This window comes from Epargyreus clarus, unplaced genomic scaffold, assembly GCF_041222505.1.
Source record: "Epargyreus clarus isolate Ecla_fem2 unplaced genomic scaffold, WU_Ecla_fem_2.2 ptg000018l, whole genome shotgun sequence".
Taxonomy (NCBI): domain Eukaryota; kingdom Metazoa; phylum Arthropoda; class Insecta; order Lepidoptera; family Hesperiidae; genus Epargyreus; species Epargyreus clarus.
In genome coordinates, this window is record NW_027332226.1 from 12,548,021 (window position 1) to 12,575,794 (window position 27,774).

At 34.0% G+C, this 27,774-nt stretch overlaps 4 protein-coding genes and 2 long non-coding RNA genes across 6 annotated transcripts in view; 3 read left to right on the forward strand and 3 right to left on the reverse strand.

The window, feature by feature from the left end:
- Positions 1 to 18: 18 nt before the first annotated feature.
- On the forward strand, positions 19 to 5,592 carry LOC140749597 (uncharacterized). Its single transcript, XM_073082704.1, has 10 exons — positions 19 to 198; positions 275 to 397; positions 919 to 1,098; positions 1,300 to 1,474; positions 1,906 to 2,141; positions 2,546 to 2,664; positions 3,193 to 3,301; positions 3,684 to 3,839; positions 4,386 to 4,581; positions 4,995 to 5,592. The coding sequence occupies exons 1-10, from the start codon at positions 103 to 105 to the stop codon at positions 5,138 to 5,140; spliced, it is 1,536 nt and encodes a 511-aa protein (XP_072938805.1). The 5' UTR covers positions 19 to 102; the 3' UTR covers positions 5,141 to 5,592.
- On the reverse strand, positions 5,558 to 13,893 carry Ror (tyrosine-protein kinase transmembrane receptor Ror). The gene is made up of 4 exons (XM_073083189.1): positions 11,360 to 13,893; positions 11,077 to 11,219; positions 10,449 to 10,598; positions 5,558 to 9,824 (listed from the first exon to the last, which is right to left on the reverse strand). Exons 1-4 carry the CDS (start codon positions 13,646 to 13,648, stop codon positions 9,464 to 9,466), a joined length of 2,943 nt encoding a protein of 980 aa, XP_072939290.1. The 5' UTR covers positions 13,649 to 13,893; the 3' UTR covers positions 5,558 to 9,463.
- A 309-nt stretch (positions 13,894 to 14,202) lies between these two features.
- GPB5 (glycoprotein hormone beta 5) lies at positions 14,203 to 17,155 on the reverse strand. The gene is made up of 3 exons (XM_073083118.1): positions 16,784 to 17,155; positions 14,720 to 14,878; positions 14,203 to 14,301 (listed from the first exon to the last, which is right to left on the reverse strand). The coding sequence occupies exons 1-3, from the start codon at positions 17,030 to 17,032 to the stop codon at positions 14,203 to 14,205; spliced, it is 507 nt and encodes a 168-aa protein (XP_072939219.1). The 5' UTR covers positions 17,033 to 17,155.
- A 2,112-nt stretch (positions 17,156 to 19,267) lies between these two features.
- LOC140749434 (uncharacterized) lies at positions 19,268 to 22,615 on the forward strand. Its single transcript, XR_012103097.1, has 3 exons — positions 19,268 to 19,428; positions 21,301 to 21,425; positions 22,482 to 22,615. It is a non-coding gene; the product is annotated as an uncharacterized LOC140749434 (long non-coding RNA).
- A 313-nt stretch (positions 22,616 to 22,928) lies between these two features.
- On the forward strand, positions 22,929 to 25,282 carry LOC140749435 (uncharacterized). The gene is made up of 3 exons (XR_012103098.1): positions 22,929 to 23,064; positions 23,633 to 23,880; positions 24,341 to 25,282. It is a non-coding gene; the product is annotated as an uncharacterized LOC140749435 (long non-coding RNA).
- Positions 25,283 to 26,857: 1,575 nt separating this feature from the next.
- The window catches only part of LOC140749432 (ATP-binding cassette sub-family G member 4), a 67,477-nt gene continuing 66,560 nt past the window's right edge, over positions 26,858 to 27,774 (reverse strand). Inside the window, exon 12 of the mRNA XM_073082468.1 lies at positions 26,858 to 27,006. Coding sequence (XP_072938569.1) covers positions 26,865 to 27,006 — 142 coding nt within the window. The 3' untranslated portion in view covers positions 26,858 to 26,864. The remainder of the gene's footprint in view (positions 27,007 to 27,774) is intronic.

Consider the following 27,774-nt stretch of genomic DNA (forward strand, 5'->3'; position numbering starts at 1 on the left):
ATTATCACAACTTCACAACATTGAATACATTTCCAATGATGTTGATAGAAAATTTGTTATCGAATACAATTTAATGTTATTGTACTTAAATAAAATTTCAAAATGGAAAAATGTAGAGCATGTTTAACAACAGAGTGTTTACTGTTTCCTTTAAATGAAGATATAGTGTATAATTATAATGTTTTAACTAATTTGGATGTATGTAAAGGTCTTTTTAACTTACTTAGCAGCTTTTTCGTGTAACAAATGTTACTATTATAATTATTGTTTTTAGGTAAAAGTATCAGACGAGATGTTCCAGTATATTTGTGAAACATGTTATCAATCTGTTAAGTATTTCATGAATTTCAGAGAGAAATGTATCTTAACAGAGGCTTCTCTAAGAAGTATTAGGGAGGTAAGTTTGTTTTAATATAGTTATTAATTTTCACAAATATCCAGAGAGTTTGCCATGATATCATGCACAGTTTAGCTGGTAGACTTTATCATAAATGGATATCGTCTAAGAGCCCTTGAATATAATCTTTTTATACTCACTAAGCTGAAATCATTACAATATTCATATTCAAATTATGTTTTTTAATAATCCATATTTAGAAAGTTAAAAATTACATTTATTTTCTTTTATATACTTAATTTTCTTTTAAAAGCTTTTCAAAATGTTGTCTGATATATTGTTCATAATAATATAGATTACTAGCTGACCCGGCAAACTTTGTACCGCCTCAAAATCTATTTATCAAAAATATTTCACATAAAATATAGTGTATGTTACTTGTGGATAATGTAGCTTTCGATTGGTGAAAGAATTTTTAAAATCGGTCCAGTAGTTTTTGAGCCTATTCGTTACAATCAAACAAACAAACAAAGTTTTCCTCTTTATAATATTAGTATAGATGATAAATCTTAATTTTAAAGCATATCAAAGCAGAGGACATGAAGCAAGATATTGATAACATAAAAGTGGAAACTGACATTGATTATGATGACTCTTTTCTGGATACTGCAGATTTTCCAAATGATATTGATATAAAAGATGTAAAATCTGAGGGTAAGTTTATCTCGTTATCAGAGGTGTTGAAGATATATAAACTCAATGTAAATTGTTTTACTTTTTAATATATATTTTTCATTTATCCAATAACTCAAGCAATAGGATATCAAAGGATTTTTTTTGCTGTTATCTTAATTACGATTATTTAAAAACAATTACAATCATAGCTAAAAAATAATTTTAGCTATAGTGGTCATAATATAAGATTTTAAAGATGTCTGTGAAGTTATGATAAAGCACCTTAAAAAATGATCATAAAAGTATTTTATTTTCTAGATCATGAAATAGAAATAAAACAATGTAAACCAAAACGAAAATATAAAAAAAGAAGTTCAAAGGTAACAGAAGGTGCTAAGGTAAGGAAAAGTACAAGAAAAAAAGCAAAAATTGAAGGACCTCAATCTAAACTGTTGTCCTGTGGTAAGTTAAAAAGGGAATCCTAAAACTGTCACCTAATTATACTTCCATAAATAAAGGTTTATTTGTAAGTTGCATCCTAAATATTTGACGAAACAATTTGTGATAGTGTTTTAGAATACTGGAGTAGCAAACGAGCTTGCAGTCCACCTAATGATTAGTGGTATCTGCTTCCCATGGAATTGGACGTCTGTTACCATTATAGAACAGGTTCCAGCTGAACCTAATCACAGTGTGTGTGTGTGTGTGTGTGTTGCTACTCCTAGTGACTAAGATAGTTATCATATATGTAAGTCTATTCACATCCATGCCTTTTTAAAATGCAGATCTTTTTTACGCTAGAAAAGGGTGAAGTGGGGTACAGTCCCAGTTTTGACATACTGACTACCACATATCAAGTCTAATTTACTTAATAAATTATAATTTATTTCCAGGTTTATGTACAAAGGAATTTGGTGATAAGGATGTCTTAACAAATCATTTAGAAGAACATGACACCTTCAAAAATTGTGGGATATGCTCACAGTTTTTCAGAGACTGGCCTCAAACCTTAGCACACAGATTTAAGCACTTACCAAATGTTCAGAAAACTTGCCATATTTGTGAAAAACGATTTAAGACACCAGAGAATATAGAATTTCATTACAGAAAACATCATTTTGATCAAAAGGTAGAAGTAATTTTGTTTGTGTGTGTGTTTTTTCACTCGCTTCCTTGATGGCTTGTTTCTTTGTTTATTTATTGTTGGTTTATGTGTGTTTAAGATTTATCTACAGTAGATTGTAGAACCATTTTGATGTTTCTGTTTGTATTATTTAAAGACCTTTAATGAGGTGTAAAAAATGGTTTTAAAAAGATAAGTAACATAGGTCGGTAAATGATTATGATGTAAAATCATCATCATTAAAATTAGTATGATGGCATATCTATAAAAATCCATAAGCAAAACCATGAATATATTGTTATTTTATGTTGATTTTTATTACATTTACTCAAAATAAAACCACTACCACTTTAAAAAAGAAAACATTGGTGTAAAACTGGAGACGTCATTTTTTGTTCGAATAATTTCAGGATATCATGCTTACTTGTAACATATGCAGCAACACGTTTGACGCCCCAAGGAAATTGCGGAGGCACGTACAAACAACACATTCTGAAAGGAGTTTCATATGTGATAATTGTGGTAAAATGTGAGCATAATATTTTATTTACCATGCGAACTTTTTAACAGAAATTACGAAAATAGTTAAAAATATATGTCCCAATGTATTATTATAGTCCAGGCAAGTTAGTCTAATGAGGGCAAGAATCTCGGAATGAGATATAGTCGGCTGTAAACTTCTAAAACCTTTATTTTGACAATCTAGAAGGTGGTAGAACCCTCTGTGGTTCGACTCCGGCGGTACCACCGCCACACCTATTTCTACCTAATAACAGCAGTGTTAGGCGCTACTATGTTCCGGTTTGAAGGGTGTGGTAAGGGAGACATATTTTTCCGAGTCGTTCCAGCTTAGTCCTCAGGGGTAGCGGCACATCTGTGGCCGATCTCAGGTAGGAATATCTAATCCTATCTGGGGTTGATTACAGATGTCCATGGGTATTATAAAAAATAAATAAAAATTAAAAAATTGCATTTTTCCCTTTGTTATTTCAAATACGGTTAAAGATAAGTTTAAGAACCTCTATACTGTAATATCATTTGAACTTATTAATTTCAGATTTCACAATAAACACACGCTACGTATACATATACGACGGTACGCGGAGTCAAAGTTGTATAGTTGTGATATGTGTAAATTTACGACCAAACATAGGAGTGGATTGAAGGTGACTATAATTTATTTATCGGAATTTATGCCTTAATACTCTCTAAAAATCTTGTTAGTGGGTTTTATTTAAAAAACTGAATTAACAAAGCAACTAAACAAAAGAAAATTTTAGTAGTCAATCGTTACATTTGAGCTTGCAAATGAGAGGAAGCAATTTTATTTTTTTTAGAGTTCAAGAGATTAGTTAAACTAAATCCAAGTTTATTCCGTCATATACGCAGGAGGAACGCATCTGTGATCGACTACAAATAGAACCACTGCTTTATAGAGTTAGTTCCAGCTGTCTATTGGCACTTAACATCAGTTCATCATTGACTGCATGCTCGTTTGCTGAAGTAGTACCTTATAAAAATGTTAACCAAATTTAACTTCGGTTACAGGATCACCAAATAAGAAGACATCATCCAAAGAAGGTTTACTGTAGCAACTGTAAAAGGCCATTCGAGGACCAGGAGAGCTGTGATAAACATAAATGTAGGAAGCGATTGGAATTTATATGTACCGTTTGTGGTTTAAACATAAGAGAATCTGGAGGTGTAAGTGAATATGTTGAATACACGCTTTTTAGGGTTCCGTAGTCAAAGAGTAAAAACGGAATAGTAAAAAGCCTCCGCTATCTGTCTGTCTGTCTGACACAGGTCTCTATTTCGTGAACCATCAAATAAAAATAGCTTGACAATAAATTGGGTTTGTAATATAAGTAACCGGTTTTTAAGCGTTTTTTGCTTTATCTATTGATCTCTAATAGATTGATAGTTAAAATTTTTACAACGCATTTACTTCTGACTGCTATGTTAACAAATACTAAATATGAATGGTTTTGGAATCCACAAGAAAATTAAAAATTAAATGAAAATTTGGTGGTATGGATCCCTTCGTGCGAGACTTAAACTGACCTTAATATTTTATGAAATTGAGTAGCCTCTATTTTTTTTTTAAATAGCTCGCGAGCTTTTTACAAACAACATTCGTCAGTTTTCTACGAACCTTGAGATGATTTACTCGTTCAAGATATCATTTCAAGATATCTGTTAAATAACCCATTTTGTAGACCGCAATAAATATTTTTTTTTATTTTGAAGATGACACGTCACATGGCAACACACACAGAAGAGTATAGATTCAAATGTACACGATGCCCGAAGGTGTACAAAACGAAGATGGCGTTCAGGGTACACCAGAATATGCACGAGGGCAACCGAACCCATCAGTGCCAGTACTGCCACGCCAAGTTCTACCACCAGAGCGCGTTGATCAAACATCGACGGATACACACTGGTAAGGATGAGATCCATTTTAACATAAAATTAGTAGGTAGATAGTTAAGTGGCAGGTTATAGCTTCTTTTTATTTTTTATAATACGGGAGTAGCAGACGAGCATGCAGTCCACCTGATGGCAAGTGGCTACTGCCGCCCATGGACATCTGTAATCAACCCCAGATAGGATTAGAAAGCCCTGAGGTCGGCCACAGATGCGCGCTACGCCTGACTAAGCTGGAACGCCTCGGAAAAGTATGTCTCCCTTACCTTCCAACCAGAACACAGCAGCATTTAACACTGTTGTTAAGAAGCAGAAATAGGTGTGGCGGTGATGCCGCCGGAGTCGAACCACAAACGGTTCTACCACTTTCAACTATTTTTTATTTTTTATTGCATATAAGCAATGTAAGCTTATTTTTCATTGTTTCAGGGGAAAAGCCGTATGTGTGTAAGATATGCAAACGAGGGTTTACAGGAAATTATAATCTTAAAGTACATATGAAAATTCACGGCGAGTATTTGATCGTCAAAAAAGTAAAACCTGAAGATGCAGAAGTTGTTAAAACGTCAAATTAAAAATTTATATATATATATATTAATCTATTGAATCCTATTCGCGTTCAAAGAAGATAAAGTATGATCCACGCTTCCCAACAATTCTCCGTACGTGCCAGGCCATAGAAATTGTGTTTTCCTTCAAGTCCTCCTGCAAGTCCAGGTCATAAAAACTCGTTAGAAATCTGCATATTCCGTGCGAGTTTCCGCGCTTCGAAAGGAAAGTTAAACCGTTGGTCCGCATTGGAGCAATATGGTCCAAGATTCCGCACAAAAAAAAATTATACTTGTAAATGAAAATTTTCCAAACATCAACAACGACAAGAGTACTGAATAAAATAATGATTAAGCAGGCAGATGATTTCTATACCTTAAACGTAATGATTCAAGTTGTTATAATTTATAAGTAAAATTTTATATTGTAAATAAATGAAGATATTTTAAAATAAATAAAACAATTTATTAAAAGAAAACATCTTTTTTTTATAAATTATTTATTACGGAAATACGATTTACGTCTAGGTAAAAAAGTAAATGTATCACATACAAAAAAGTCTTTGGCGAGTACTGAAAGTACTATAGGATCTAAGCATTTAAAATAAAGTTATACAAAATTGATGGCGTAGTGACAGTACGATACACAGTGGGTTCTAACCATGTAAGTTTTTGTGTAGAAATGGCAGATAAATACAGTTCAGGTGATCCTTAGTGATCTCGTTTATGAGGAAGTAGGTAATGAGTTTGCAGTCCACCTGATTATAAGAGTTCACTGCCGACCATGGACATCTGTCCGTAGTTCAAATGGAACAGTAGTCAATAGATGCGTTTATACGTGCATTATCTAAGTTAGAACGCTTTTTGCTAGAATTTATTTGCCTTATTCAGCAGCGCTACATTGCTCCTGTTATTGTTAGGGGTACTTGATTCTTATGGATGTCAACCATTTGTTAAATCCCTTGATTTGATTTGATTCTACTTTTCGATAAATAGATGGCACAGATTGAAAAGAACTAGAAGAGAATCAAATATCTGGAAATTAAGTTAAAGTTATGCATATTATGTTCTAGATACAACAGATAGAACCTGTTGAACCTTTGATTTTAAAGTGACACGTGAAAACTGCGTAAAACTAAACCTACGTAGCTACCAAAACTATATTACATGTACTATTATTACTATGTACTTTAAAAATTGTTTATTTTACGATCGCAACATTCGACTAATAAAATCGATTATAGATGCCTTTTTTAATAAAATCAGTCATGGAAAGTCATTCAATTTCAAACTGTGTCACTTTAATCTCAAAGGTACACTGTGTTATCACACTGAAGATAAATACAAGGATAACAAAAACTCGTTGCTTATTACAATAATAATAAATGAATGTCTTAAATGTACAATTACACTATCATACCTATCAAATACTGGCAAGCAAACATTATTTCCCCAATTCTGGTCACATTAACAAATATTTAAGTGGAACAATATTATAAATACTTAAACATGATTATTCTACACGTATTAATTGATCAAACAACATTCCGTTATATACAAATCTCCATTAAAATTGAACAAAACACAATATGAACTTAATAGTTGCACACTGGCTATATTAAAAAAAAAAATATTTTACTAAACTTTCCGATTGTACTTTCTGTATACGTATTTTAAATTTAATAATTAGATATACGTTCTCTTACAATTTATTGTAGATCTTTTAAATAATATAACGCAGGCGCATAAGTAAAATTACCCAGAGATACCTGATACCTTCAAGTAGACAAATCAAGTAGGTATCAATAATTTTATTCAATACAATATGATTACAAAAAAGTCGACAAACCATAAAGTCGATTTTTCATCAATTTACAGTCATTGAAAACAACGATTTGTTAATTAAGTAATTAAGTAAATGTTATTACTAAAATGAATGTGCTCTGTTTGAATAATTAATATTTAAGTACCACAATTTACTATAATGTAACCTACCGATCATTAAGAGTATTTTGAAGACATTAAATCAAATAAATATTTATTTTCAGACCCCTCTACTCAAAGGGAACTCAAGCCTCATTTTTTTCATTGAATTTTTCTATAAAAAATATTATGATTAAATATAACTTAAACTCAACTACCATCAAATAAATTAAATAAACCTCCGAAAAATTAAATGCTCTAAAATATAAAGCAAAAGACACATAAATTTTTAGTGACTTTGACGAAATTTAGCTCTGCTACAGTGATTAAATATAACTAAAATCAGATGTACGTTTGTAATTATTTGAATAAAATCTTAACATACAAATAAATGCTGTATAATATACGACAGAAGACACATCCATTCACACGAGATTGTCGAAATTTTGGCTTATCTCAAAACATTTTCTTTTAACTAATTCATCATATTGTATAGTGACATCATATTGTTTCCCAATTTAAATATGACAACAACCCAATTGGAACATGACAACAATATTTTAGTTTAGTAAATTAGTTGTTTGTTAGCTTAATTACGTGGACCTTTATTTTATGTAAATTAATTAACAAATATAACCCTAAGTATAATCAGCTGCGCTTAAAAAAGTATACAATAATACAAAAACATTGCGATATGTGCTATTACATATAAACCTTGAGCAAAACATAAATTGTTTCAAAAATCCATTACATCCACAGATTATAAAAAAAACTCAGATAGAGTGATATTTGCGCAAGTTACACTAAATAACTAATAAATGTAACATTAAAGATAAGATTATAGACCACCTATGTACCTACCCGTTTCTTTTTTGTATTTTTTAACAAATTAATGTATTTAAAACGTATTATACTAAATTAATTTTACATTACATTATCTTTGAAGATTCTGATAAAAAAAAACCCTAATCAATTCATTCATGCATGGAGTCACCGTACACTATCTGCATTTTATTTATAATCTGTGAACGCAAATATAATAAATACGTATTAAAATCTATTGAACAAGATATTTAAATCTATCAAAATCCATACAACTATAGACAACTATTTTCGTTTTCGAATAGGTAGGTAGAATTCTAATGTAAGGCAACGTTGTTTCAATGGATAGAAATAGTGAGTATTTATAATAAAAATACTGCCGCTACGCTAGTAAACCAAAAGGAACTACCGTTGGGGGGGTCATCTGTAAGTTACGTCACTCGGTTGGGAAAGGGGGTCTTAGGTGTGCCAATGGGGGCTGGGGGTGGGAAGTTGATAAGTTTAATGACGTCATATCTATAGTAGTTTACAAAAAAAGATTTATTGATAATTGTCTCTGGTAGATTGGTCTATGATTAAAAATGGATCTATAAGCTCTTATGTATAGTATCAATAGCATTTTGTTTATATATTAGTACTAACGACAGCTATTTAAAATAACTCAAATGTGAAAAAAACGTATGTTTATTAAATTATGGTTTAGCAGTTTGTATTTACAAGCTACTTTAGAAACTGCTCAATTGATGTGATAATTTTTCATTTAAGTTTTATTATGCGTAATATAGGGAATGTATCATAATCTAAGATATCAAATAAGTCAATGACGATGCGATGTACACGTAAAATAAATAGCTATTCTATAAATAATTTCCGTGACGTAACTTATAAATGACCTTGTACATAAAATAAATTAAATAGACAAACAATAGTTAAAAAATAAATAGGCAGTGCAAAGGCGGACCATTCAAGAACATCCCTATCATCTATAATGTAGTTCTACACTATTAACGACTCTCAATAATTTACTTAACATTACAGTCCGACAGCGAAACAAATATCTTAGTGATAAGTCGTGGCTATCTAATTTAGAAACCCCAAACACCGAGGCGAAAGGTTGTTTGTGTCATAAAATTGTGTGTTACAAATAAATGTTTCCTTATAGACTCACACACAAAGTCGAGTACACAAACATCGACACACATAAGACAAATTCCAATTTCCAACTTATATAGGCTCTAGAGCAGGGGAATCGACCATTCGATCATGGCAAGGCAAAAAAATCGCCGGATCTTTACGACAATTGCCAGAGAAACAAATTTCAGAAAAGTATTGATCGTGACATTTGTTTTTGCTGGTAGATCACAAAGAGTGTAATTAGTAAAAAGGATACAATAAAATTGTCGGATACAATAAAATTGGCTACCCCTGCCCTAGAACCACAAATACTCCTGTGATCGACCTTGGTTACAACTCAATCCTATTTGGGCTTAATTATAAATGTCCAAAATAGGCAGTGACCTTTCACCATTAGATGCACACATTGCTTCATTTAAATCTTTTTTATTGAAAGACAATTCGCCTCGGTGTTGGACCGTGAGATCAGAACTATATCTCGTTACCGTAGTGTGTGTTCGGTAACCTAACAACAGTTTCCCGCGTGCCTACCTTATCCGTGTCTATGAGTGATCCGGAGCTGTACTTCTTGGTCTTTGGAGCGAGAGGGGGTACCTCACTACAGGTGGAGCAGTTGTCGTCAGCGACCTTGGAGCTGGAGCTAGCCGCGCTGAACTTCTTCAGGCTGCCGGTGGCCAAAGACCCGTTTGATGAGGAACAGTGTGGCGGGAGTAAGGGCACACGTTCTTGGAGATCCTTGGTCGAGGTGGTCGGTCGGTGCCCGCACCCACTGCTCCCGGATTCAGAGGGTGCGACGTCTGGACAGCCACCCATTTGAATCCATTCTTGTATCCTGAAATTTATGGTTATCATGCATGAGACACGCACACTCGTATAGCAAAACACTGTAATCAGATACGGCGCCCTCTTATAGATTTATAGTCCGCGTAAAACTGCTAGTCCGCTCTGAATTTAGAAATGAATCGAGTCGCCATAGCAAATTGTATGACTACACCTGCTTGCAACAACTTCAGAGCGGACTAGCAGTTTGGCGCGGACTATAACATATATGTAGAGCCTTGGCTTCCTATATGATCAATTTGACTAACTACTAGAATGCGTATGCAAACAGAGTTTGTTTGTTATAATTTAACATTGCATGTCTGTATTATGCGTATTGCTTGTGTCCTCTATTAAATGCAACATCTACAATGGAAAGCTAAAATGAAGTGATGACGAATGAAGTAAAGTGGACGTCCATTTTATTTGGTCATATGTAAGCCACTGCACACAGCTCAATATGATAAATATTGAATTTCTAGTCAACCAAAGTTCTTTTCGACCAATCAAAATAACCCATACGAACATCCTGATACATATTATGCGATAAGTATATGATGGTTTTCGTATGATTTTATCTTCGTATAATCTTATTAACCCTAGGGATGTTAACTCTAATACACTAAATTACACCTACCTATTGACGATTTCCTCAAAGTTGGGCCTCCTCTGAGGATTATGCTTCCAGCACTCCCTCATGAGAGCGTACATGGGCGCCGGGCAAGCGGCTGGCGACGCGAGCAGCTCCCCGCCACGCACCATGGATATCACCTCCTGATTGCTATACCTATGCAATGGAATTAAAAAAAATAATCAATACAAATCATCTTTTTTTATTAAAGATAATTTTATTACAGAGCACTTTTTGAATGTCATTACATCTCCCACCACTTCGCAAGGCGTTTGGTTATGGAGAAGCGGCGAAACTTCATAACACATATCGTCATAAAAATCTTTTTATACAATGGCAAACTTAACCTAATGGTACATGTGGAGCTGGAACTACTTCAGACCACACCGTTTTATCAGTCAAAAAGTAGTTGATCTACATTTGGAATTAAATTATAGCGATTTTTTTTTAAAATGTTCGCCTTATTTGTATTATGAAAAACTTTTTTTTGCTTGCAGTCCACCTGATTAGAATTGCTCACTGCTGGCCATGGCCAAGTCTATATAAAACAGGTTTTACTTAAGCCAATCCCAGATTCGTTATCATTCTTGAGGAGCAAGATGATCATCTCATTAGCAATGATTAAAGATCTTACCCATAATATGGTTGTAGGCCGTAGCTATATATCTCCCAGAGTACAACTCCATAGGACCAAATATCACTCTCCGTTGTAAATTTCCCATACAATATAGACTCTGGTGGCATCCACCTCACTGGCAATAAGCTTTTTGATTGTACCTGAAATGCAACAAACACATGTGAGTGCAGGCTATATGATGGTAAGTGGATCTGAAACCCATAGACATCTGTAACCTACTTCATATAGATTTGTGATTCTATCTGATGCACTCATTGCAGAAAAAAAAGTAATCACTTACTCTGTAATAATCTGAACTGTAGATGTCTCTAGAGAGCCCAAAATCTGAAATTTTGACAACAAAATCATCTGAGACCAAACAATTTCTTGCAGCGAGATCTCTATGCACATAATGATGGGACGCCAGATACTGCATTCCTGATGCAATATTGTTTGCAATGGTCAACAATCTCATTGGAGGGAGGCCTTTGCCTGATGGAGGGGCTCGTCCCATCAAGAACTCGTGGAGATCACCCCTAGCCATAAACTCAAAAAGCATGCACAGCGGTTCTTCTCTAAGAGCAACTCCAACTATACACACAATATTCTCATGTGTCAATTCAGAAATCAAATCTATCTCTCTTCTAAAATCAGCTTGGGTCTTAGCTGAGGCATTTTCTTTCAATGCCTTCACAGCTACGTATTGAGTTTCACCATTCTTTTTCAGTGCTCCCTTGTACACTTTCCCAAACGCTCCTTCACCGAGTTCCTCTAAAAACTTAATTTGAGACAAGGAGTACTGTGGAATTCGGAGAACTCCATTGCCTCTCACCGGTCGAGACGTCATTAAATGCGGCTGAGTACTATTATTCTGATTAGTTAGCAGTTCATTCATTTCTATTGGTGAATTAAGTCTGGAGTTGCCATAGATATTTTTATCTGCATTCGGCAGGTTGATGTCTCTTATTGTTGCAGCACTTCCTTTATTCTTGTGTCTGAAGCAAATACAAATGATTAGCCCTATTACAGTTAAGGCTAATAACACAAAGATGATGACAATGTATATCCAGATCTTGTGAGCACACTTGGGAATGTCACAGAGTTGTTGGTCGTTTTTCCCATCCTTTTCTACAATGCACCAAGGTTGGGACTTGAGACCTCCAGGATTCCTACAGTATGAATGAAGGCCTGCAAGCTCAGGATGATCAGACACCTTCACCTGCATTTGTTTAGACCATTCAATACAAGGTAGTCCATTATCTGCCGTACTAACTCTCCCAAGATAGCCACTACCATTCTCCCAATAGCATTCATCATCGGAAACCATCATAGTTCCAATTCCAATTTTTAGGCATTCTGGATCATCCTCAGGCAAGTCTTGGCACTCTTCTAATGTTAACTGCTTGCCAATATGAGGGTGTCTCTTGGCTATAGCATACTCTGTTTGGCACAACTCATTCTCTAATATCTCACAATCCTGTTTACATACACGTCTCAACAAGGTAGAATTGTACCGAAAATTAAAAATGGTGGATATATTTTTGTTGTTTGTCAACTGTGGCAATCCATTTGGCAGGTTTTCAAAAATGATTAATGGCAAATCATTGTTATTTTTACTGTCCTTTGATTGTGGAAATATTAGTTTTGCCTCCTTGAAGTAATTGTCATTTGTTGTAAATGGTTCTCTGCATATAGGGAAAGTTGAATAACAAAGGCTTGGAAGGGCGTACTGCTCGCAGTGTGAGCTAATGTCATTGGAGTATCTTGTGACCTGAATAGCCTTTAAGAGTTTGTCTTCCTGTGCAAGCTGTGTGGTGTTGAAGGGAACATACACAAACTGGTCTTTCAAATATGCGGAGCATACACTACCAACATACTGCTGGCATATTGGCTCCAATTTTCTTGGTTCAGTTACATTGGTCTTGCTATTTTCACCCTGTGCAGTCATATCCTCTGATATTAAATTTGGGGTTGTTTTGACTGTAATTTTAAACTGGTTTTCATTTTCAGTGTTAGGAAAAAGTGAAGCATATGTCGGTATTTCATAGTTTTCAATGTTATCTACCTCTCCTTCGACTATTAACTTAGTAGTCAACTTCTTTTCGTAATTTTGTTTGATAACACAAGTATAGTTACCTTCATCCTGTCTGTTTATGTCTTTGATTCTAAGGTTAGTGCCAATAGTTCCGTTCGCTTTGTCAATTTTCGTAGACGCTTTCAGCCTGTTGGAGTCTAATAAGATTTTGTTGTCCTTCAACCAGTAAACTTTGACGTTCCTCATAAGAGTTTGTTGGATATGATCGGGCGGGGATTCCTTCAGAGAAGTTTCGACGCCTTCCTTGTTCTTCGTGTATTTCTCCACTTTGGTGAAGTTCATGATAGCCTCGCATTTGAACCGCACATCGTTTCCGGGCGGTTTCTTCACTACATTCGGAAGTGTTTTCGAGAAGTAAATGTCAAGTTTTATGTTCCATCCTTTCTGCTCGGATGTCGAGTTAGTCTTAAATGATAGAGTCTCTGTCTTGTTGGAGCTTGTTAATTGACTTTCACACAACACGCATAGCACAATAACCGCACAACAGTATTTCATGACGGATCACTTTCCATAACACTACGCCGTGCGATGTTTATACGGATTACCTGTATCACATTATAATGTATACGCGTTCGTCGCCTTTGCTACAGCAACATTAGCGTACTAACAAAGTATGGTCACAAAACTACAGTATATTTGATTTAATTATAAAGTATTTGGTCAAAAAAATTATAATATTTTAATCACTTGACTACTAATGACTAATGTCAAACATAAATCGAGAACGACTGATCGAGAACGAGCGGGATTGACTTCGAGTATAATACCTCTGACTAGTTAGTGACTGAATGAAATCGGTCGTACTGTCGTACACTTCAGATCGGTCAATTTCTATAAAAATGTTGCCACCCCTATAATAAAAGTGCAAACGAAAAAATACGTGTTTTTTTTAAGATTTACTTAATATTATTATTAAACCATTCTAATTTTTTTTAGTAATTACGTTACGACTACTCAAAAATTAAACTCAGAATTAAGGCATTAGTTTATTTTAGTGTAACTTGCAATGCATTACTTTAAAAATCATTAATGAATTTATGAAAAATGTTTTAGTCGAGGTCTTCTGAATCTTCACCGAGCATCAAGCCACCAAGAAGAGATGAGTCTGGAGGGAGCCATTCGCAGCTAGTGTCTTCAGACGAACATACCTGCAAATAATATTTAATTTAATTTTAGTATATAATGAAATGAAATAATAATGAAAGAAAAGCAATGTACACTATAATACAATAATTTTCTACAATAAATTTCATTATACCAGAAGATTATTAAATTGAAACCTTTACTGAAATTAATATTCCATACCGACTTACCAAAAATATATTAGGCATGTATGCTAATATACCTTATTATTATAACCAACACCCAAAGCCAACACCTAATATAACGACGATAAGGTAAATAAAATCAGATTAAATGTTATAAATGTTATAATATTATAAAAAATAATAAATACAATTAAATTATTTGAATATTAGGTATTATATTTGATCGCTATACTGTTACATTTGCTCGTACATTGAAAAATCGAAAGTTCGTTGTCAGTTAGAAATGGTTCTTAAATACCTGACACCTGCAGGAAGCAGCTTCGACGTAGTGGTATACTTCGGTGCCTGGTTGGACCCCAGGGTCGCAGTTGCGCAGCCTAGTGGACGCGTGGCGACGGTCACCATGCACGCAAACCGGGTGGTGGGATTCCTTGTAGGGGAACTGCCAGTGCGATATCTAGAAATAATTGAATTTATTGTGTAGGACACCTGTTATAAAGGAGATGTTTCATTTTCGGCCTTCTCATGTACACGATATCTAAAAAACACGAATAATTTGTATAATTGAAGAAAAATACACATATATTTTGACAACCTAAAGTATTCCTGTTTAAAATTATTTAGAATAGGCATTCCTTATTGAAATATTAAATATGGCGGAATACTGACAATGTCAAGTTTTCAAAATTGTCAATGTCGGTCAGGGAAGTTCAGGGAACCTATGTGTACCCCACACATAGGTTACTATACTCTTTGGATGTCGGTAGTTCTGTATTTTGCTGTTTTTGTCGTAAAGTTATTGTTACCTTAGTACTTTACCACCTGGCTTTTGTTTTGGGTATCCCGCCATTATTTCTGAATTTAATTAATTATTTATAATAATTATAACAAAACCACCTTTTAAATTGTATCTGGTTTTATAGATGTAAGTGACATGTCAAATTAAAAAAGAAGAAGTTGTCACTTTGATATGTGTAAAAGTGGATATAAACATATTATATAATAGTGGACTCCAATGTAAACGTTGAATAAATATATACTGACGAGAAGATTCCATTTCAATCCTGAATATGTTTCTGCTCTATGCTGCTTACGATTTTGGACTGATTCTACCTTACTTATTTACCCAGCTTATGTTTTATGGACTCTTGTGATTTTCGTGCGATTGCTGTGGATTGTGTTGACAAGGATTCAATATCATCAGGTAAAATATACATCAGTTAGTTGTATTAATCGTGAAATAATCGTTAATAATTTTAAATTAGAGAACCTAGTCTTTTTACATTTCTCTTTTTTAGGATTACTACAATAGCAAGACAAGGACATTCTTGGGATGACAAAATAATCAGTTATTATTGCAACTGCATCGCTGAGCAAAGAACCGTACTCGTAGGTAGTTGCGCTCACATTATGACCATTGTTTGAAGTTTGGGCTGAGCTCGTCACAGGATATTACAGAACCTGCTACATGATTGGATGAAAATATTGATAAGGGAAGATGTTGAAAATGAATAAATAATGTATCTAAGTGAAGAATAAATAAAATATTATCTAAATGTGTACTTAAAGTTGTTTTATTTACACACTTAAATGTTTTAACTAAAATAAATTGGTGTAGAAGTAGGTACATATTTTGGTACGTTTGTTTTAAGTAGTAAGAAATATAATACAGTAGTGAAAGTAAATATCATTAATGTTTATCAAATATAGGCATTGTTTCTCAAATACATACAATACAATATTTATATATCTACGCCCATTCGCGTAAAACATATATTAAAAATTATATAATGTATATAGTAAGTTAAAATAGAATGACACAAGACACTATTACACTACCGCCATGATGTTTTTCCACTGTTGTGTTGCAAGTTTAAGTGTGTAAATTATTGTTTTTAAACAATTAAACGAAGATGATTTGAAGAAAATGGACGCCTACGAATTGTTCTTTGCATGTTTTCTTAGTTTTTAGTATCGTGTACAAAAGGTGGCCGGGAGCCCATACATTTTGAAACATCTCCTTTCAGATATGTAAGTCTCTTTAAGCACTTACAATTTGCAGCCTCGGTTGATTTTATGATAAAACTGTACATATATATTGTCAAGTACAATTTATATGAAAATCGGAGAGTTTTAAGATTTGCCAATTAACATTTTCAAAAATCAAAACAAGTGAAAACAAGGCTACTGCGATATATCAATCTCGATTTAAAATTTAATTAATATTTGAATTAATATTTGAAAAGTCTGTAAAAAACATTCCATTGACGTGGAAATTATAGGAAGGCCTCTTAAAAAGATACTTCAAAACATGAATTCCTGTTGGGAAAACAAAGAAAGTAACAACTATTAATTTACATACCTCGTACGATAAGCAGTAACCCCAGCACGACTTGATCTTAACCTCGTCCCAGCATCTCAACCCGTTGTAGTCAGTCTGCACGGCTTTGTGCGTGTGTTTCTTCAACTTGCACCGTGCACCCGGCGACGCGGCCTCGCTTAGGACTATGGAGCACCATAGAACTAGCGCAATGATGAAGCTCTTACTCCGGTTACTCGGCATTTTGGATCCTGGAAAAAGCTCTGTTTGTGGTCGACACATAAATAACATTCTCCAATTTGAAGGGTGGGGCTTCTCTAAACTTCCTGCCAATCCTCCCGTTTATACGCCCATACTTTGAATCAATTGAATAAAAGGAAAATCCTTAATTTTAAAATGAGGTAGAACTTAACGTGTTTTTAGCGGCATGGCAAAACTGCCACTCCTATTTTTATGACACAGAACACATATATTTTATAGCGGTAGTGTTACGGTTCTGTGAAAGGATCGGTAAAGATAGACATGTTTACATATTAGGACTCTTCAGATACGGTAGACACTAGTAAGGGTAGCGGTAGTAAGTAGTAACACTTTTGATATTTTGTCTTTCTGAATAGGCATTCGTACCTAGCTGTGCCTGTACTAGATTACTTTAAACTTTGAAAATATTGGTATTATTGTATGTATGCTACACTGATATCACAATATTTTCAAAATCGTATACTGCTGAAAAGATTTTCCTACTTTCAAAATGTTACTGGTTTGCAAACCTTACCTGTTCGTATCTTAGCTGCGTTTGATGATGTTCAGTAGAGATTAATGTTTTTATAGAGGAACGGAAAGACGTCAGAACATCACTTCCAGCTGGATTCACGCAACAATAGTATCTATACAGGCCATTAGCTTCGTCGCTTCTGGATAAAAATGGGATTTTTTGAATATATTTGAATATGTCATTGCTACTATCTACGTATTATGCAAGTGATAATCACATAAATTTACGTTAGAAGGTATTTTATACTTGAACATGTTCTAAATGAATTTCTGTAACTTTACGCTACCTTACCTACGCTAAACTATTTTCAGCAACTTCTCGTCGTCAACTGTTTGTCAATTACATTCTGTTACTGATGACCACGGGTCTCCTCTCTGAATGAGAGGTTTATTCCCATAGCAAGGTTTTTTTGTCACAATTGTAACAAGTAATAAGAGATTTCTAATAAACATACCTATATTGTAAAATCTAAGGTACCTGCCGAGGATTTGAACCTCGGTCCCCTCGTTTGACAGACCGTTTTCAACCACTAGACTGCCAAAGCATGACTCACTGGATACTAAGAATTCAGACACCAAATACGCATACAATGACCGTAGTCATGGGCCATTCATCTTGGCACGATCGCAGCGGCATTGTATGGAGCCATATTCGTCTGCGGGTTTACTTATCGCTGTCAACAGTGGCATGGAAAGCTGATTGTACTATCCAGCTGGAAATGACGCAGCTTGAGTTTAGCAACGCAGCTGTCACAAACTAGATGGTAATGAACTTTTTACAAAACTGTCGAGGGTTATAATTTTCGAGCGTATGTATGTAGGTATGTGTGTGTGTGTGCAAGTATGTCTAGTCGGCCCTACTTAATTCCAACTTCATTTACACTAATATAAGACCTTCAAATTTAGTCTTCAACAACCTGTCCTTTTTGATAGAACATTTCCGTGCGATATTCACCATTAGGTACTTACCTACCGTCTGCCGGCTTTTTAATAAAATATTTAGTATGGATTCTCACGTTAAACAACAGTTTAAGTCAACAATGCGAATCTTTGCCTTCTGTTTTTAACATAATGGAAAATATAACTTTCCTCTTTAGCAATTTGCCCCTATTGCGAATTGCTTTGACAGGCGTGTAATACTTTTATGGTAGTGTATGTTTAAGGCAGCTAAGCTCGGGCCCCATTGTAATGGATACCATACTAATTGTGGTGTCATGATACCCATGATAGCAATAAGTCGTTTTATCTGCAATACAGTTACTATAAGACGTTTATGGACCTAGCTTTTAACTTGAGCACTTGCGATTCCCGTATTAAGTTGCCCCGAACGTCGTGACTTTTGTAATCTGAATAGGAAATTTATTTTCTCGGCATACTAAGGAACCGTAGTCACTAAGGAATCGTATGTAGTGACTACAGACAGAAGTTAAAACGTAAGGATTTTTGCCTATGTTGTTACAGAAATTAAAGACATTTTTTTCTCTTTTGTAAATAAACAGATAACTACTCGTATGTATTAATTATTTAGGACATATTGTTATGAAATGTTTTTCGTTTAATATGAATGTATAAGCTTTACAATAAAACTTATAGGATCTAATATCTGGTAATCTTGGAATACATTTTCTATTAATTTAGTAAATATGATTTGTACAGAATCGCTATCCGCTATTCGAGCTTTTGCGGCTAACTTTGAACGGAGCTTAAGGCTGGTGTTTTCAGCGCGGTGAAACAAGAGTATTTCAACGAAATCAACCAATATAGAAGCACGTTCGTAGGATCTGGTGAACAATTGATATTTTGTATATTGAGTATATTTAATTTAACACGGTGAACATACTTTTGCGATTTATTGTGTATACTTATTCCATTGCAAAATGAACTTTCCTAAACATCGAATAGTACATTCATGGGTAAGTCGTATTTTTAGTATTTTTTGTCTCTATTCTTTTTTTATTTTAAGTTTGTGGAACAGCATTAGTTCATATTGATAATGAGCGTAAAGTTAGGCCTAAGTTCACAGTGCACAGTTGCAAGTGCGAATTAGTAGACTTCACACACCTTTGAAAACTTTATTTTTAAATCTATCAAGTGTATATGTTCCCTCACGATGTTTTCCTTTTCTAATTCCTACGCACATTAGTTGCTATGAAAAATTGGAAATACGTCGTTGGAATTCAAGCTATTTCGAACTTCAGACCCTCCGATTCAAAGATCGAGTTTCCACCACTATGGTATCACTGCTTTAAAGCTTTTTTACATAAAATAAGATCTTCATGGTAGCCTTATGCCTGGCATGGTAACCTTCCAATTTTTATCACGCTTTTATTAGCTTGGGCTGTATGTATGTAGGTATGTATGTAAGTAACAAGTAACGGAATCTTTGAACCCGATTTCTGTCCACTTTGAACGTTCAGTTTAATTCAAAATTTTGAAGAATTATCAAAAACCGATGACAATACACGATTTTAATAATTTTGTACCATTGTCCTTATTAACATACTCAGGATTAACGATTTTCGAGGCGAGATTGTTCATGCGCCTTAGAAAAAGTTAATCCCAAGTTACTAGATTGCAAATAATTATTGCTTTTTAGTTACAATAAGGCGTAACTGTTATAGCGTGATTTTTAGTTTAGAAAATAATAATGTTATTTCCCTATAACTCAAAAGTACTGAAACATATCTAAAATGCCGTCTTGTAGAATGATTTTTAGGATTCCGTACTAGTAGGGTAAAACGTAACCCTTCGCTGTCTGTTCGTGTGTCACTAGGCTTTATCTCTTAAACCGTAATAGATAGACACTTGATTTTTTTACAAACGATGCATAATGGTGGTCGCTATAACAACAAATACTAAAAATTAATAAAATAAATATAGTTCAAAAAACTAAAAAACACACTTTTATGATAAAATAAACTAAAAAGTAGAAAATAATTTTCAATCTAAGAATCAATTAAGGAACAGTAAATAGTATAATTATGGAAAAAGTGTAGGGGGGCTTTTCGAACCTGATAAATGAGCACCCCATTATTTGAACTATATCTATTATGTATAAAGCCTAATTTATTATTATACTATCGTTATAGTGTTATCATAAAATTATTTCGATTTTGTTTATTTAAGTATCTACTTTTTATACCTTTAAAAGTTCTGCATTGATTTCACAACTGTTATGATGTAAGTTCGTTAGCGATTGCAAGAAACATAATAAATTTATTTTATTATATTCGAACGAGCATGTAACTTGATATTCCGTAAAATGCCATGAAATTGTTGGAACAAAGCTCAAGCACGTCCTTATATTCCTTCTCATACCTACTTAGGACCCGTTCTATACCAATTTTCGGAAGTTTAAGAGTTAAAAGATTTAATGTATTTATTACATCATTTAATGTATTTATTACCTAAATAGTTCAACCTTGTAGTAGTACCCAAGTAGCGCTGTTATGTTCTAGTTTGTGGCACAGATTAGTGTGGTAACCAATTCGTTAAATCATTAATTATTATATATAAGTATTACTGCCTTAAGACAGCAGTGTAGAGTTGGTAATAATATGGTCTGCTTTGGAAGGATATGGTAAGGGAGAGATGTATGAGGCTTTCCAACTTAGTCGTTAGAAAAAGCAACGCATCTGTGGCCGACTTCATGTAAAGCTCTAATCCTAATGGTGACATCCATTGGCGACATATGCCACTTATCATACGGTGGACTGCATGCTTATTTGCTTCTATATAGGTATTCATATTAGGTATGTGTATTATTATAAGGTTTTCGTTTTCAGACACGTACTCGTAAAACAATAAGATATTACAATGGAATGTGAAATATAATGCTAATAACAGTCAATCATTATGCTGATGTTATTTTCACGATGTTCATGCTGTATGCTGTTTCTTACAATATTGGGTAAGTACCTTCACATAATAACGACGTTGATGACCCGCATGGCAGAGCGGTCATGAACGATGCCCAAAAGGTTCCAGGTTCGACCCCTGTATGGGGATTTAGATATCCAGATAGGCCAGATCGATATCTGTATGGGGATTTAGATATATTTTCTGAGTCTGGTTGTTTGTATATTAGCCTTTGTGTGCGTAATGGCACCCAAGAAATCCTAGTGTGGGCCCGTGAACGTAGAAAAATTTCATGTCTGGTAGCAGTAATAATAACAATATCCATTTTAATTTACATTTACCTATGTCATTTATTACATCAATCAAACCGTTCCTTTTATCGTCAGCTGTGAAAAGATTTAACTAAATAAAAACATGGTAAAACTAAACCAACCCGTGACTTGGGATCTAATATTAAATCCTTTTATTTTTACTTAACTACATGAAAACAATATCAGTTAGATTACAAAGAAATCTAATTGAGCTAGACTTCAGTGGAAGCTCAACAAAGAAAACAATTTTTATTAAAACTTGAATACACTAAAGTACGTCCTATAATACAAAATATGATTGATGTTATTTTGTGATTAATTGAAATCAATACTTATAACTAAAAGTTTAGTTCAATCGGTTGAGAACATAGGTTGAGAATAAATGTTTAAAATATAATTCCGAGATTGATTCGAACACCTATGTCTGAAATAATATACATTACGCGGCTTAGAATTAGATGGGTGCTAGTGTCTTAATTTTGTGTGTGCTTTTATTTTTAAGGGCCCGTAAAAATGGTTTCGGTTGTTATCATTGCATAGCAGTCATTAAATCTTTTAGGAGCCCTCATGAATGCAGCTTGAGAAAATCGCTACTGGATCAGTATATTCCAAATGCACCTTAATCAGCTATGAAGGACTTGTGCCCGATGGTACCCATGATATAGGAAATCCTAGAATGGATCTTTGACTGTCAAAAGCATTATTTAATATCTATATTTCGTAGACTACCTAGAGGAAGGTTACTTAAATAGTACCATTGCCTAAATCATCTGAATGATATTTTGTTTCATTTTTAGATTGCGTAATGTCTTTGGAGTTGGTAGCCTTGCATGTACCCACACAAGTGCTGTTGGGTACTCGTACAACAATTCTGTGCCACTGGACACTGGCTCCCAACGACACTCTGTACTCCGTGAAGTGGTACAAGGACGGCAAAGAGTTCTTTCGACACGTACCACGTGATATCGAACCATGCAGGATGTTCCAGCTGCCTGGAGTTGATGTTGAGGTATACCTACTTCGAGCTATTCCTTAGTCGCCCATTTCCCTATGCTGTTTAAATGAGACAGGGATCAGCCCATACTCCAGGGCATATACCATCAACGATCCTTGACTGTTCGTTTTTCTTTACTTATTAAAAGTAAACAATCATGCAGTTTATTTCATATTATTATTATTCAAGGCAAATCTTTGTCTGTGGTGAAAACAGACTGAAAAAAATACATTGCTTATTTATTTTCTAGGAATTTAATATATCCGGATCCAATTTAACACTGGCTCCAGCTAGCTTGGAGACCAATGGACGATATCGTTGTGAAGTATCTGGTGAGAGACCGCGATTTCACACCGTCTCAGAATATGCTGACATGCTAGTCATTGGTAAGTGTAATAAAAATATCTCGTCTTCATATTTTTAACCAAGGTCAACCAAACCAAAAAGGTGTAGGGTATTACCCAGGGGCGGCCCAGGGCGGTGCGAGCGGTGCAACGGCACCGTGCGCCGTCATAGGAGGAGTGCCGAAAACACCCGAGCCTCACTGTTTAGTAAAGAGGATAGGCTGTTAATTGACCGGCTGTATGGTGGCCGTAGATCTTAAGATACATGGCTGTAAAATACATATTCTGTGGCGTAAACATAAGGTGGCAGAGGCTGCCAGCTAAAACGTCGAAAAGACCTAGGGAGCGCCACCGTCAGATGTCGCACCACCGAATATTTTGCTAGGGCCGCCACTGGCAGTACTCTACAACTTTTTCTGTCGTTCACCTTCGAAATATAGTATAGTAGGTACGCTTGTTTACCTCATGATAATTTTTAGTTACTGATTATAATTTCATTTTTTAATGTTAGCACTCAATTCAATATAGGTATACGTTAAAAAAAATTGACGTAAAAAAGAAACAAAAATCACAAAGAATAATTTAGAACACTTTTCCATTATTTTTACAGCTCTTCCAACCCAGGGCCCTACTATAACTGGTTTCAAATCTCATTACTATTTAGGAGACTACGTAAGGGTAAACTGCACGTCAGGTAGATCTAGACCTGCTGTACACCTAGCATGGTATATTAATGGAGAACCGGCATCTTCTGTTGTACCACCAATATCTATCAAGAACGATGGATTGGAGATCACTAGTTTAGGCCTCGATTTTAAGATAGAAGAACAGTATATGATGGGAGATCTGAAGCTTAAGGTATTTAAATCCAAATTAATAACTTTTTATTGCTTTGTTATTGGAGGCACCTTCGTGGTTGGGAGTGGCACCAGAACCATAGATAGATCTGGCACATATTTACGTATTACGAGTAGTAAGTCAACAGGTTAAAAGTAATTATTTTATGTTTTGTAGTAACAAGGCTCGTAGGTACATATCAATACGCAGTGCACCAATTTAGTATCTAATGCGTGGCTTGAAAAGAGAGCTTCTATTGCACCTTTTTTGAAAAACCCAATTTCATAGACCTGAAATACCTTAGGAGGCAGTTCATTCCACATCTTGCCCGTTGATGGCAAAATGGTACGGTATGCATGTGCAAACGTGCGTGTCCAGTATAAAAAAGGCCTTTACAATATCTACGTAAAATAATCTTGAATGGTAATTATTTCGAAAACATTTAGTTACTACACTTATGAAATTGTGTCTTTTCTTACAGTGTTTAGCAACTCTATCATCCCTCTACTGGAGAAGTATTGAAGAGAGTGCTGTCGTTTTAAGAGCTGCTCAAGATACTTCAAAGCTGTCAAAAAGCACTCGAAAAGCTTACTCTATGAGTGGCAGTGTGAAAATACGTGGTGACATTTTCCTTTTCCCTCTAATTTTCCAAGTGGTGATTTATATTAAGTGAAACTGTGACATTTTTAAGTCCCTTCTAATATATGTTAATCTACTGCATTATCCACTGTTCGCAAGTCCCACATAATAATCCAACGTATCATTTTCCAAAAGATTACGTCACGATTACGTAACAGTGTTACGTCACATTCGTTTTATAAATGTTACAAGTTATAAAATGTCATGCTCACATTATATTTTTTAATCCAATCGATCAGGAGATTTCTTAGATTAAAGAAATATGTAATGGATACTAGTTTTTACCCGCGGCCTCGTTCGTAAAAGAGATGACAATAGTTATTTATCTATATTATAACTCAATACCATCATTATTTAAAATTAAGGATGAATAAAATAAATTTAAATTTCCATATTTTATTATTTTTTGTAATTGTATATATTTTTTGCTTGTAAATTATTTTACAACGCAAATTTTGACAATGAAATCCTACGTATTATAGAAAAATAACATATTACAATGATATGGAATATTCACGTATTCTATATATGTATTTATTTATCACATGTTCCATATTCCACGATAAAATTAAGCAGTTACAAATAATTAAAACTTTAAGGTACATACACCGATCTTATATTAAAATATAAATAAATTTATTTATCAGTATGATTATCTAAATTCACTGAATTATGCCAATCCTTACAATAAGCAGGTAATTATGTAAATACTGCATATTAATAAAATATTTAAAAGATCACAGCATATTCTTTCTTTGTCTTACATAATTACATATACCATAGACATATAAAAAAAAATCTATAATATAGGTACTACTTACCTTAAATATACCTAATTATTATTTGCATATAAAACCAAGCACCTCACCTCATACAAGATATTGGCCTTTAAATTAATTACGAACGTATATAATTATATGCAATAAAAAAGTTACATCCTACAAATAAGGAAATTATTTCCTTAGGTTATTGACGCACTGCGTTCGTAAACTCGGGATTTTTTGGTTAACTTTCCGGTGTTATATAATACAATTATTGTATCACTTAACAAAGAGTTTACCCATCAATCATAACAATACAGTTAATTCTATTTTTTTATTTAAATACTAAAGAGATGGTAATAGACAAACACAGTGTTGTTCTGGCCGTAATATGGCAATATTAAAGTTAGGCTTTACAGAATAGTAGGTAATATTCATTTTGACCTAAGTCGTTTAGTAGGCCTGGCCTTGTTTTTATTTATATAAAATAATTTAGTTTTTATATTAATCCTACATATATGTGTAACTTCTACATTATTTTTACAGTAAGTATGTTCGAATAGAATTTAGAACAGTGAGTACACAAAATGTATTTTTAATTATTTTTGATATCATATTTAGATGTGGCAACATTAAAATAAATAATGATTATGTTTATTAAAAGGTCATATTACAATTTAAGTGCCTTGATATAATGAATGAGGTAATTATTTGCAAAATCTATAACTGTAATTACTAATACGTGTGAGAAAATTCCTATTAATATTTTAATTTAAATCCATTAATAGATATTAATATAAAGTATTAAATTAAATTCATTAAATGAATAAATCAATATTTTCTATGTGTAGGTAGATAATTATTTTGAAATACTCAAACCAGTATTCATTATTTTTTCATTAAATTAATATAACTTGGTTATGAAATGAGAGCTTTAGTACAATGTAGAGCTCATGTAGAGCTATAAGATAACTGTGAGATTTTTCTGATAAAGAGCTATAGCTAAGTCTAACTCTTATAATCTTAATATTATTAAGTACCCACTTGTAAGTACTACATGCATCTATTTGAATGGCAAGTCCAGCGATATGAATATAAATCTAGAAAAATCCAATATTCTTCAATGTTCTAGATTATATTCTCGTACCATATACTTGCCCATTGTGGATATTGATCCTAGCTTCATATTTAGAGAAGAAAGTCAGCCCAGCAGTGACAGTCATGCTTCCATATAGTGACACAAATAATCTTGTAATGTTATTCAGGCCACAACTATATAACCCAGACTACACGATTTTATAATTTATTTCACCACTTACAAATAAAATGATATGCACACAATTTTCTTGACAAATAGGGTTAAGAAAATCTGCCAAATTATTTACAGATCATTTTGTAAGTCATCGGTGAAAGGAATTTAGACAAAGTAGGTACGCTTTTTATTAATAATCAATCCCATTTTGCGTTACAATTTTTGAAATTTCATATTTTCTAGTGGGAAGAAACTGCCAAACTTCGATCTCCGGTGAGCAGATATCGGATAGATTTATTATTAATAACGGCCGTTAATCTAAAGTAACAAGTCTGTGTTCCTTTAATTTTTATCTATCTAGATCTCCTAACAAATCTCTTCAGAGTGAGGTACGCTATTATTCTAACTACAATGACTTCGGCGGCCAGTATCGCGATGTCAAACCAGTAGTTATCCGGCGTCAATCTCAGTTGCTTGATGATTTCCGAGGGGTATCTGAAATTGAGATTAAAGTATGAATTATTAACATTTTACTCGAAGGTGTTAGAATCCTCTGCACCTGTAGCCGCTTACCATCAGTACCATCAGTTACCAATATTTCCTCTAAAACGCGCAGATTATCTAATCTATTTAACCGTGTGTGTGTCTTACTATTTTTTGGTTTGACGTTATTTACGTGACGTGACGTTATTCGTCCATAGTAGTCACGTAGTATTTAGGATTAGTTAAAAGCCAATATATTTATGTGTCCATGAATGACAAATACAACTAAACATCACGTGTGCTCGTCGTAAAAAGCAAACATACCGCAAGTGGCAATTCAAAGTTGCTAAGGTACTCATACGCTGTTTTCAGTATACAAAAAAGTCTGTTATCTTATGTACGGACGTAAGTCAACACTGGCGTACTTACTTAAATAATAAAAACAAAACACTTCATAGTTTTTTTCTGTTGTTTTATTTACCGCTGAATTCAAATAATCTAAGGGATATAATTTTATTTGTCGATACCATCGATATACTACTATAAGTATAAAATGTCATTGGTCGATACTGTAAAAACTACATTCCTAATTGTTCTTCAGTGCCCCAAAAGAAGTATAAGTTTAAAAATAATATTATGGTACAAGACAAAAAAATCCCGCTTGTGGCAATACAGAGTATTATTCTTGTGAGCTGCAGCTAGTACACAACTTCCCGGGGTCGCTGGCCGGGCAATTCGAGCTCCCACTCCTTTCACCCGCGACCCTCGAAGCCCCCTTTT